Source organism: Lutra lutra, chromosome 9 (assembly GCF_902655055.1).
Source record: "Lutra lutra chromosome 9, mLutLut1.2, whole genome shotgun sequence".
NCBI lineage: Eukaryota > Metazoa > Chordata > Mammalia > Carnivora > Mustelidae > Lutra > Lutra lutra.
The window spans coordinates 82000315-82013375 of NC_062286.1; the positions used below are offsets into that span (position 1 = coordinate 82000315).

The 13061-nt window shown below is 46.0% G+C and overlaps 1 protein-coding gene across 3 annotated transcripts in view; it reads right to left on the reverse strand.

Moving 5' to 3' along the window:
* CHST10 (carbohydrate sulfotransferase 10) overlaps nt 1-13061 on the reverse strand; it is a 32602-nt gene that overhangs the window by 11691 nt on the left and 7850 nt on the right. Inside the window, exons 3-5 of one of the 3 annotated variants that reach the window (XM_047744910.1) lie at nt 9631-9725; nt 8952-9083; nt 761-852 (exon numbers count right to left, since the gene is read on the reverse strand). In XM_047744910.1, the coding sequence (XP_047600866.1) occupies nt 761-852; nt 8952-9083; nt 9631-9673 (267 nt within the window). In that variant the 5' untranslated portion in view covers nt 9674-9725. Of the gene's footprint in view, nt 1-760; nt 853-7661; nt 7736-8951; nt 9090-9630; nt 9765-13061 lie in introns of those variants that run through there. The other 2 variants (XM_047744911.1, XM_047744913.1) reach the window with 2 other exon arrangements.

Below are 13061 nucleotides of genomic sequence, written 5' to 3' on the forward strand. Positions count from 1 at the left end.
ACATACCTGCAACCCAAACTTTCCAGACCCAGAATGGGGGGTAGTGAGCGAGAGGGGAATCTCAAGAGTGTGCCCCCCATCTCGGCTGGGGAACAATTAGGAATTTTTGTGAAAAAGGAGACTGAGGAGAAAGAGTCAGAATACCAAGGAAGGTGAGCCCTGGGTAAAAGTCAGCAGCCTTGGGCCCTGCCACTAAGTCCCACACAATTTGGAATCATTAGCCTTTTCCCCAAACCCTGTTCTCTCATCCATGACATCCAGAGGTGAGATTAGCTGCTCTTCTGTCCAAGAACCCTTCTAATTTGAAAAGTCCATGATTGTGGGTCACAGACCTTTCCCCACTCCCTTGGTTTTCTCCTGACCTAGCCCAACATCCTCCATTCCCCCACAAGGCTCCTCCGCTGGTTAGGGATTCAACACAATCAACATTTACAGAGGATCCATGATGTACAAAGCGCTGTGAGGAACATAAAAATAGATGTGACCATACCACCTCCTAAGAGAAGCTAAAAAGATGAGCGGAAATGTGCCGAAGTGACACAAGGCACAACTCCACAGCAGCAGAATGTGACAGTCAAAGGACACCAGCTGATGTGAGCATAGACAGAGGGGAGGCTAGTTCCATGTGATGGGAGTACCCACTGGGGCCACAGGGGGTGAGAAGGGGCCACCACAGCTCACTTAAGAAGCAGCAACCCTACTCCTCCCCCAACGCTGACCATGTCACAGAGGACAGTGCCCTCTGCCTTGCTGTGCCCACCTTCAGTTCCTCAGGAAAGTGCTTCTCTCCGGGCAACTTCCCCGCATCTGGCACAGCTGTCAGGAACAGGAACTCCTGTTTGGCGCTGTATGCTAAGAGACAGAGAGGTTAAAGCGTCTTCTCATGGAGGAACAGACACACAGATCAGCAGGACAGAACAAAGGCCCCAGAAATAGGCCCACACAAATATGCCCAACAGACATTTGACAAAGGTGCCAAATCAGTTCAGTGGAGGAGAGTCCTTTCAACAAATGGTGCTCCAGCAACTAGACATCTATAGAAAAAAAGAACCTTTACTTGACCTCACACTTTATTTAAGAACAAACTCAAAATGGATCATCACTTCAATGTAATAAAACTTTTTTAAAACATAGAAAATCTCTGGAAAAGATTTCCACCTTTTCTGGGTTCTCGTCAAAATCTAAAACTTATATTCTGCAAAAGACCCTATGAAGAGGACGGAAAGACAAGCTACATGCTGGGGGAAAATATTTGCAAATCAAGTATCTGACAAAGGTCTCATACCTAGAATATATAAAGAATTCTCAAACTCTACTGAAAACAATCAATCTAATTAGACCCTCTCACACTGTTGGTGGGAATCCAAGTTGGTGCAGCCACTTTGGAAAACAGCGTGGAGGTTCCTCAAAAAGTTAAAAATAGAGCTATTCCATGACCCAGCAATTGCACTACTGGGTATTTACCCCAAAGATACAGATGTAGTGAAAAGAAGGGCCATATGCACTCCAATGTTCACAGCAGCAATGGCTACAATCACTAAACTGTGGAAAGAGACAAGATGAATGGATAAAGAAGATGTGGTCCATATATACAATGGACTATTACTCAGTCATCAGAAAGGATGAATATCCAACTTTTGCATCAACATGGATGGAACTGGAGGAGATTATGTTAAGTGAAATAAGTCAAATAGAGAAAGTCAATTATCTTATGGTTTCACTTATTTGTGGAAGATAAAGAATAGCATGGAGAACATTAAGAGAAGGAAAGGAAAAATAAAGGGGGGGGGGAATCAGAGGGGGAGACGAATCATGAGAGACCACGGACTCCAGGAAACAAACTGAGGGTTTTAGAGAGGAGGGGGTTGGGGGGATGGGTTAGCCTGGTGATGGGTACAAAGGAGGGTACCTATTGCATGGAGCAATGGGTATTATAAGCAAACAATGAATCATGGAACACTACATCAAAAACTAGTGATGTACTGTATGGTGACTAACATAATAAAAAAAAAAAAATAAAGGGGCACTTGGGTGGCTCAGTGGGTTAAAGCCTCTGCCTTCAGCTCGGGTCATGATCCCAAGGTCCTGGGATTGAGCCCCACAACGGGCCCTCTGCTCAGCAGGGAGCCTGCTTCCCCCTCTCTCTCTGCCTGCCTCTCTGCCTACTTGTGATCTCTCTCTCTCTGTCAAATAAATAAATAAAATCTTTTAAAAAAATAATAAAAAAAATAAAAACAAGAAAATGGGTAAGACATGGACTGACATTTTACCAAAGAGGATCTACAGATGACAAATAAAACATGAAGAGATATTCAATGTCATTAGTCATCAGGCAAATATAAATGAAAACCACAATGAGATACTACTACACACCTATCAAAATGGCTGAAATAAAACATAGCAAAAACTCCAAATGCTAATGAAGATTCAGAGAAACTGAAGAACTTACATGGCTGGTGGAAATGTAAAATGGAATAGGCGCTCTAGAAAAGTTTGGTAGTTTCTTTAAAAACTAAGCATTTAGGGGTGCCTGGGTGGCTCAGTCCTTAAGAGTCTGCCTTTGGCTAGGGTAGTAATCCCAGGGTCCTGGGATCGAGCCCCACATCAGGTTCCCTGCTCCATGGGAAGCCTGCTTCTTCCTCTCCCATTCCCCTGCTTGTGTTCCCTCTCTCATTGTGTCTCTCTCTGTCAAATAAATAAATAAAATCTTAAAACAAACAAACAAACAAACAAACAAACAAAACCCCTAAGCCTTTAACTGCCCTATGACTTAGTAATTGCATTCCTGGGCACTTATCCCAGAAAAATGAAAACTTATATCCACATAAAAACCTATACACAAATGTGTATAGCAACTTCATTTGTAATAGCCCCAAACTGGAAAAAAACCCAAATGTCCTTCAACAGGTGAATGGATAAACAACAGTGGGACATCCATATGATGAACTACTACTCAGCAATAAAAAGGGACAAAGTATCGAGACACACAGTAATAGCTGGATGAATCTTCAGGAAATTATGTTGAATAAACAGAGCCAAGGCGAAAAGGTCATATACTGTATATAACATTCTTTTTTTTTTTTTTAAGATTTTATTTATTTTTTTGACAGACAGAAATCACAAGTAGACAGAGAGGCAGGCAGAGAGAGAGAGGGAAACAGGCTCCCTGCTGAGCAGAGAGCCCTATGCGGGGCTCGATCCCAGGACCCCAAGATCACGATCCAAGCCGAAGGCAGAGGCTTTAACCCACTAAGCCACCCAGGTGCCCCTGTATATAACATTCTTAAAAAATATATTAGGGAGAGATTAAACTAGTTGTTTCCAAGGCGAGTAGGAGCTACGGGATGGAAACAGGGAGAGGGAGGTAGATATGGCTACAGGGCACCTGGGTGGCTCATTTTGCTGCGTGTCTGTGGTTGGCTTGGGTCATGGTCCCATGGTCCTGGGATCAGGCCCCGCATGGGGCTCACTGCTCAGAGGGAGTCTGTTTCTGCCTCCCTCCTCATGCTCTCTTGCTCTCAAATAAATAAATAAATAAATCTTTAAAAAAAAAAAAAAAAGGGCAACCCAGGGCTCCTTGTGGCGATGGAGATGTTCTACATTTGACTATATTAATGTCAATACTGTGATTCCAACTCTGCACTACAGTTCTGGAACATGTTACTGCTGGGGTAAAGTGAGTAAAGGGTACATAAGATTCTGCATTCTCACAACTGCATATGACTCTACAGTAATCTCAAAATTAAAGGTGTAATTTTAAAAAACCAAGTTATGGGCTCCTTGATGGCTTAGTTGGTTAAATGTCTGACTCTTGGTTCTGGCTCAGGTCATGATCTGAGTTGTGAGATGGGCTCTGTGCTGAGAGTCTCTTCCTCTGCCCCTCCCCCACTCTTCTCTCTCTCTCTCTCTCTCTCATAAAAATCTTAAAAAAAAAAAAAACCAGAAACCCAAGTTAGCAGTCAAGTTAGTATTTACACATTAGTTTAAAAATTCATGCAAAGTGATATGAGATCAGACCAATCTCATAAAATTCTAGTCCAGAGTAATAATTTACAAAAAATTGCTTTGGGAGAAAGACTTGGGTAGAATTTGAAGATAATTTTCAGATCTCTACAACCAAAGGAACATTTACTTTGAAAATTCTGCGTGTCTAAAAACATAATTAGAAAAAGTAGGTAGCAAAAGAAAGCATAAAAAATCAGCGTAACAGAGCATGGACAAAGGCACATTTATTTCATTTAAAAAACAATCAAAACCTCCTCCTCTTGGTCATGAACACACACTGGCCTGCAGCCCTCCACCTGCACAGGTTGGGCGGCTACACCTCCCCGAGGCCCCAGCTGCATGCTGTAAGTACACACCATGGCCTGGTGTCCTCCCTGCTAAGGGAGGGTAAAGACGTCTTCCAAGTATCCGACAACAATAATAATCCCATCTCCCTGCTCATTAAATACTTTTGGGTTATCGAACTCCAATATAAACACTTGCCACACACCTTTAGCAATGCCACTAAAATCTCTGGTCTATTCTATGTCTGATTCAAAACACCATCCCAGCCAAAGCTGGACTCGGGAGCTGCGACAAGGTCAGAGAGCCCTATCTGCGGTATGAAATAGAAAAAGCATCAGTACCCTCAGGCCCCAGAGCTCCTAAATGCACTCTGAGGACTCCAAGAGACCACCCTCTATCCATTCTCCTTCCCTGCAACCTTGTCATCTTTGAGCACTCACATGCTAATGAGAAAATTCACATTCTAAGCTTGCCTGGTCACTTCGTGTTCTGACAGTGTCTTCTAAGACGAGCACTGCAATGCTTAGCTCTGCCCCAGGCCTGAATGGGTTTTGCAGAATCCTAACCTTCCTTAATAACATTTTAGATGGGACAATGTATCTTGAATTCTGAACAGCTGACTTATCAATGAGTTTCTGAACCAACCTGTTTCCAGTACTCGGGAGCACAGAGAACAGGCTTTGGCACCCGTGGAACATCTCATCTTCCAACACGACACACACCAGCCAGTCACCCACCAATTTTTACTGTTTATGATTTTGAACTTCTTGACCTTTGCTTCCCCCCTCCCCTGGGTCCTCATTCAAGTAGCTTCAAGTAAAAGTGGTAACACGGTTTACATTTGGTTTTGTTTGTTTCTGTTGCTCTGCTGACAACCATTTCTTTTCAGCTGATTCTGTTACCCCTGCTATGATCGAAAAGCAGTCTCTTTCCCCCCCTGACCCCTTAGGAGCAAGCCTCCAGCTCCAGAATCAAGGATTCTCAGCCTGTTGTTATGGCCAGGTGTCCTCAACGTTTCAGATCACTTTGTTACACTCATCGTTATATTTACAGTGTTCTATAAAATGTCTTTACATTTGCCAAGTGATGAACCACCTTGTTCCTCTAGAAGTGAACACATCTGCGAATCTCCCTAACTAGCCTGCATCAGTCCCCCAGGGTCAGTCACCTCCCCATCACATGCTTGGCAGAAGTCAGGCAAAGACATTCAAGGCATGGGCTCTGCCCTTAAGTAGCTTACAGCCAAAGTGAGGGGCTGAGTGGAGGCAAAAGATTGGATGAGGAAGTTGAACTGCGCTGAGAAGAAAAATCAGCGTCTACATATACATACCAGATTCACAACTGGATGTCGTTTTTAATTTCTAGTCTCACCATACCATGCCATCAAATTCCCATCACTGAATGGGCTTTATTTCCCTGTGATACAGTCTAGTTATAACACCCGAAACTTGGTTCCACATGACACTGAGGTTTGTTAAGCAAGGGTGAGTCGTTGCTACAAATAATTCTGTGGCTTCACTGCTGAGCTGAAGATAGACCATAACATTACGTAAAAATAAAAAATAAAAAAAGGTAAGCAAGGCTTTAAACAGCATTTCAAAACAAATCCCTTCCTATCAGTTTAAGTGGCAGGAAAATCACGAGGAACAGGTAGGTGAGAAGAAAACACACACGCACAGCGACAGACTGGAAGAGAGCCCTGCTTCCCAGAGGTCAGAGAGGCAAGAAGCAGCCCCACAGACACCGGAGTTACAATCGGCTCCCTGAAGCTGAGACCAAGATCTGCCATCTGCTTTACAGGAAATGGAACTTCACTATTTAGGAAGACTGCTGTGTTGTCAGTCTCTTCTTTGTGATGACACTTCACATTGGGCTTTTGAGTCCAAAACCAAAACATGGTGAACATGAGCGAAATAAATCCCAGCACCTGAGAAAAATCTCTTCCAAACACATGTTTACAAACATCTTTCAGTTTCCTGTATAACTCCCAGATCCACCAGGGGGCTTAAATGCTTCCCTGGACAAAGGGGGCCCCCTAAGGCTAAGTGGCTGTACCCCCGAAACCACAGCCCTAGAGGGGCAGGAGATGCCCTCTCAGACGACCTCCTCAGAGACTGTGTGTTTCACTTCTCATGGGTGCTCCATCCCTGCTCAGTCACTCAGACTGGCAACACACCCTGCATGCAAGCTCATTTCCTTCATTCAGAACTCAGCCAGTGAACAGCCATCTTCGTGATCCCCACCAGGAACTCAGGGACAATTAGATAAGTTTTGTGTGCTCAAGAAAGGCTGGGTAATGTTTTGGGCCTGACAACAAAGGGTTCTCACTCTTAAGTTTCCTGCACAGTATGGGGCTGACACTGTCCTCACTGGTAGCCGCCCTGCTTCCTGGAGGTGGGAGGGGGCAGTGGGGCAAGAGTGCACTGTCTCAAGGGTTCCTACCAGAAGCTGTCTGCATCACTGTGCTCCCATTCACTAACTCCAGGTCCACACTGAACATCCAAGGGTGCAAGAACTACTTGGTGAGCAGCACCCAAGATGGCCACAGATCTTTCCTCCAGCTTTAAAATCCTGAAGCTTTTCATCCTTCCCTGTAGGTTTCACCTTCTACCCCTTTAACTGTTTGCTCCACATGTCACAAAACCCTCTAGAGCTTCTACACTTTCCTGAAAGTGGTCAGCATAAAACTTGCCACATCCTAGCAGAATGACATGTCACTTCTCAGATACCACTGAGGAATGACATGCTCTTCAGAGGCAGTTCTGCCAGAAAACATTGTAATCCAAAGGCACACATCTCACTTAGTTATTTTTGGTTGAAGTCTCATAAAATACAATACCTATACTCCTAGTTTTTAAAACAAAGTAAACCATAAACAATATGACCTCATGACTTGCCTCTGAAATGCCTTCCTTACCAGGAAGTGACATTTAAGGGAATCATGAGGAAAACGTGTGGACTTGGGGTAACAACAAATTCATAGTCCCAGCAGCTGCAGCTTTTTCTACATTTGTGGTTCTCTAGAGCTGCACTCCTAGAGATTCTAACTCACTTGGTCTCTGGTTCAGCCAGGAGAGAAAGCTTTACGAAGTCCTGCAGATAGTTCTAAAGTGCCCTGGGGATGAGAACCACTGCTCTAACTCTTAATGAGGGATCTCCATCAGAGGTAAGTGGAACTGGACTGAAGCAGCTGGAGAAACATCTAAATGGTCAAGCTAAGATTATGGTCTCTGAGTCCAAGGACCCCCGCAGATCTGGTGCCTGCTGTTCTAACAAAGGCCCAGGTCCCTTGTGGGAGCCATCATTATCTGTGATTACCCACAATGCTCTGTGATGCTCCTGACCAACCCCTATACCTGCAGTTGACACACCCATTCCAAGGCTGTGAAAACCTTTCAGGTTCTCCCAAGAGCTCCTGGAAGGTGGGGGGGTATACCGGTCAGGCCTGTTGGGCCTGAGCATAAAGAGGCTGAGTTACTGAGTGGAAACCCTAGAGGTGATAACCACCTCTTGTGATTAATTTTAGGGCCTCCGTCTTTGGCCTACACATCTGCCTTCCAGCCCTGTTGTTCCTCTACAAACAGCGTGAGAGAGGGAGAGAGAAAGAGAATGAATGGGAGCAGGATGGGTGGGGCGCTGGGCAGCCTCGGCACAGAAGGGAGTTCTCTGGGCTGGAGTGGAGCCCAGAGCCTGAGGGCCACTCAGAGGGCACCGTTCGTGCAGCTGCTGGGAGAAAGCAGGGAAAATGGCTGGAATGGATGGATACTCTCCTGATCCCCCCTTCCTAAGGGCCATTGCCTACAGGAGGATGTGTGAAGATTGTACGGAGTGAAGATGCTGTGCACACGTCCGCAAGCATCCTCCCTACTAGGCAGAGGTGGTCAGGCCAGCCTGAAGCTGCTCATGAGTCTTTTCAACATCTCCTGTTTGCCTTGCCTCATTCTGCCATGGAAGGAGTCGCCTTGGGGTGGCAGGTGCATCTCCTTGGTACACCTGCAACCGCATAGATCAGAGAGCCTCACTGTACTCAGGTCAGTCTTGGGGCTGTCAGAGCAAGTCCATTTTGTAAGGAAAAAACCACTAACACCTAGGTAAGCAAAGGTCAAGGGCATAAACTAAAGTAAGTTCTTCTGAACCTGGGTTTGCTCTTTGGATGTCTTCATCTGACCACCTACATCATCAAGTCAAGGGGAGTTACCTCAAAGACTACCAGACACAATATTTAAATCACCTCTTCGTGAAGCGAAGGTGACTTTCAACCATGTGACTACCAGCATGCAGCACCAGCTAGAACATGGGGATGCTGGTCAATCATGGCAATATCTCATGATGATACTGAGCAGGGCAAAGTCCCAAGCCTGTGGCCCAGGAGATGACCTGGCAAATGGTACTGCAGGGAAGAGGCCACCAAAGAAGCCCACAGAGAAAGCATGCTCCACCCATCCCCAGGGGAGATGCAGGGAAGACACTTTTGTCTTTTTTCACCTCCTCTTCTGCACCTCTGTAACATGAAGGATTTGGACACCATGACCTTCGAGGTCACTTCTGGCATTAATGTTCTTTCGATTCTGTGACAAAGGTCATCTGTGCCTGTACCCAGGAACAATACCACAGCATTGTCTGGATTAGCTGAAATCCATTCCATGAGGAAGCATACCTACCATCAGGGTCTTTAAAGGTCAATGTGATAAATTTGCTAGCCACCATGAACATGAAAATCACCCAAAAGCATGCGGCCAACAGAAGCCACTGGTGGTGCATGTTGTCAAATGTCAGCCATTCAGTAATTCTTCCTGGAAAACAAAAGTGAGATGACCCTGGTGCTTATAAATAAATCAATTAAACAAAAAGTAATAAAAAGAATAGGTGACTTTAGTTAACAGCTTCAGTACAAATATTTGAAATAATTTTTCTATTGATACAGGGGTATTTTGACTGAGTATTTAAATTTTATTCTTAATAATATGAAGCCATCAATCTGATAATTCAAGCAAATTTAAAACACTCTAGTGGAAAGGAGCCATTTCTGTTTGTTTTTGGAATACACGGTAAGATTTTGCTTTTGCAGATTTGCCTTGGAACTCCTTTCTGGCCCAAGCTGACATCAAAGCATACTCTCAGTACCCAGCAATAGCCAGCACCTGGAAGCAGGAGGGCAGGAGTCTGCCAAGGGTCGGACCTTTGCTGTGGTAATTTGCAGAGGGCAGAAGCCATACTGAGACAATTACAAGCAGGCCTTGTGTAAAATCCTGACATGTTGACAAGATAGATGTAGCCACACCCAGAATCTCTACAACAGTGAAAATCAACACCAGAGCATCTCTGTCTCCATTCACTTGCCTGCAAGAGTCTGCGCAGAACCCTGGGGGTGGGTGTTTTTCATGCTGTCACTGCCCGGGAGTGAGGCACGGCGCGCCAATCCTCAGCAGGTCATGCTGCAGGAGACACAAAAAGACCCGGGAAGTCAGTCATTTCTTGGCAAGAGAGACAAAAAAAAGGGTTTCATTTCACCTTTAACACAGTGCTTCTCCAAGTCAAACCAAACCACTTAAAGAGACCATGCTGGGCTGGGCTGGTTTCCACTAGCCAACTGAGGCCACCATAACTCCTGGGCAGCAGGGAGAATTGGTCCTCTCAACGAGGTGCTGATGACGATTTCAGAAAGCTTCTGAATGCTAGATGGGACAGAGCGCAGTGGGGACCCAGGCAAGCAACTCTCCTCCTTGTCTCAACAACATTTACCTCCTAGAATCTCACTGGAACCAGGCATCTGAAACCTGAATTCCCTCCACCAAGTGGTTATCCACCTAGACTTGAATATATCCTGTAGTGGGGAGCTTACCACCTGAGATGCAGCCTGTACATTTACTGGGTGGTTTGGGAACCACCCTGGCACCCTTATGTGCCACACATTAGACCCAGAGTGTTTCCTGGGGTCTGCAAACAGGGTTGCCAGATTAACTGCATAAAAATGTAGGATACTGGTTAGCTTTGAATGTCAGATAAATACAGTAGCTTCCCTTTATCCAGTGGAGATACTTTCCAAGACCCCCAGTGGATGCCTGAAACTGCAGAATAGTACCGAACCCTGTATATTCTGTTTTTTTCCTATACATACATGCCTATGGGAAAGTTTAATTTATAAATGAGGCACAGTAAGAGTTTAACAATGATACCCAAAAATAAAACAGAATAATTACATCAATATACCATAAGGAAAGTAACATGAATGTGGACTCTCTAAATCTCTTATTGTGCTGTACTTACTCTCCTCCTGTGATGATGTAAGGTGGTAAACTGCTTATGAGATGAGAGGCAGTGAGAAGAAGGACGTGGGCACAGTGATGTAGCATTAGGCTACTACTACTGACCTTCTGACCATTCGTCAGAAGGAGGATCATCTGCTTCCAGACTGTGGCTGACCACAGGTAACTGAAACTATGGAGAGTGAAATCGCAGATAAGTGGGGACTACTGTGAATAATGTCTTAGTAGAAGTATGTCCCAAATATTTATGGGATATACTTACACTTTAAAGAGTGACTTGTTGTCTCTCTTGAGTTTCCAATTTTACTGGGAGTCCCAGATTCTCTCTGGCTGTAGTGCCCAACACGGGGCATGCCCACCCCTCTCTAGCTGCCTGAGGCCAGCCTGCCTGAGTTGAGTCTCCCTTCCTCCCTCAGTCCTGCTCCTCTGAGGCAGCAGGGCACAAAGGAGAGCGCCTAGAGCGCCCCACCACTCACCAGTTCTGTGACTCAGGAAGTCACTTAACCTCCCTAAGCCTTGATTTCCCACCTCTGAGACAAGGCCCTCCTCCTTCTAGGGTGGTTGTGAGGATTAAATGGCCTGTATCTGTGCCACTAGGAACAGAAACTGACCCTCTCTGACTTTCCAATTTGATCTGCAAAACAGCCTTCTAAGTGTAGTGGCGAGAAATTAATGTGACAGTGTAGTTTGCCCCAAGAAGAGGGGAAAAGAAAGCCAGACTCATTCCAGGGGACTCAGGTTCCTAATTTTTCTCTTCCAGAGATAAGTGAGGCACAGACTGTGCCCAGCAGCATAGGGCACTGCAGTCCTTTCCCTAAAAGACAGTGATACTCAGAGGGGTCCATCCCTATGGATCACAGTGGGAGCACTCCATTGAGAAACCCGAAATGCAGGCCTTTTCTTAACAAAAGGGCAGGGGGTAAAGGAGCCAGTGTGGACTGGAATGGGGAAAAAAGAGAAAGGAGGCAAGTACCAGGCAGGAGGTAGGCAACCAGAACACAGGGGTATTGTTCCCTTGTACCAGTTTTCGGGAAGCCTTAGAGGCTGAGGAACACTCTGGGTGCTGAGTAGCCTGGGGCTTGCAACCCATGCTTTGTTACAAGAAGTGCTGTGGACCAGCAAATACAGATGAGGGGAACCACCTGGGGCTGCCTCCCTCACACCCACTTACTCTGCAGAGCAAGAGAGCCTCCTGGCATTGCTGGCTCACGGTGCCCTGCTCTGCTCAGACCTAGACATCCGGCCCTTGAGCACCCCCCTGGGCATCAAGCCAGCACCTGGGAGGTATTTATCGCTTAAGAATCTAATCTTTCCAGTGGGAGCTAGTCCTCTGAAGGGATCTGAGTGTGCCCACTGAGCTCACCTCCACATAAAAGTAGGGATACCATGAATAAACAGATTTACATGAAAATGAAGGGTCATATCAACTGCTCTTCAGGAAGCCAAGCGGCTCAGGGATAGGATTTCTACATCTGGGCTCCGTTGAGATGTAAGATCTGCATCACGCTGAGGCCATGCCTGCCTTCCTAAGGCTTGGATTCTAATTTCAAGCCAGGAATGCTTTACTCTTTCACCCAGACCAGGGGTTGGGGGTGAGGAGGGTCTAATTCTCTTCTCCCAGAAAATCTGCCCAATTTTCACATCTGTAAGGATAAAACCACTGTATACCTACCTACCAGTGTGTTGTGAGGCCCCCATGAAAGAGATCCTGCCCAAGTACCTCCTCTACAACTTACAGTCCATCAAGCACATGTCTTCTTTCCGATGGGGAATTTTACTTCAAACACATTCAACTTTGAAAGTGAATTCAAGTAAACCCCTACTAAACTAGGACATCTAGAGTGCCCTTTCCTGCTCTGTGCCTGGCCGCTGCACTGAGTCAGGAGAAGGGAGGTCTGCAAGGGCCCCCACCTCCCTTTCATCCCTGTCACAGCCCCCCCGGGACAGGGCAGAGACAGCCCAAGACATCTGGGGCCCCTGATAATGGCAGCAGATGAGGAAAGGATCATGTGCATAAGCCCTAGCCCCTGCCAAAAAATGTTCTCTTGACAAGAGGACTATAAAGTCACAGGCCCTGACCAGTGTCTCGGGTAGGATTGCCCAGACTAGACAGAAGTCTGAAAATGACTCTGTGCCCTGTTGCCTGAGAGTGGTCACTGTGAAAGGCAGCTAGAGAGGGAGTGCTCTGTGCTGGCCAGCAGGCTTCTGTAAATGGGAAGTAAGCAAGGCCCACCCCTGCGCAGCACAGGAAGATGCAGCTCTCTCTACCGCCCACTCTGTTGGAACCCCCAAAGCCTCTCTCCATCACCCTACCTAGTTTCACATCCTGCACTGTACCTACCACAGCCTGTTTTCACTTGTTCACTTGTTCACTTGTTCACCATCTGTGCCCTCACCACCCCCCTAGAATGTTAAATGCCCCCGAGTCCACCAAGGACTAAAATAGTGCCCGGAACTCATTAAAACAACCATTATTTGCTGAATGCCTATATCCACCTAGAAACT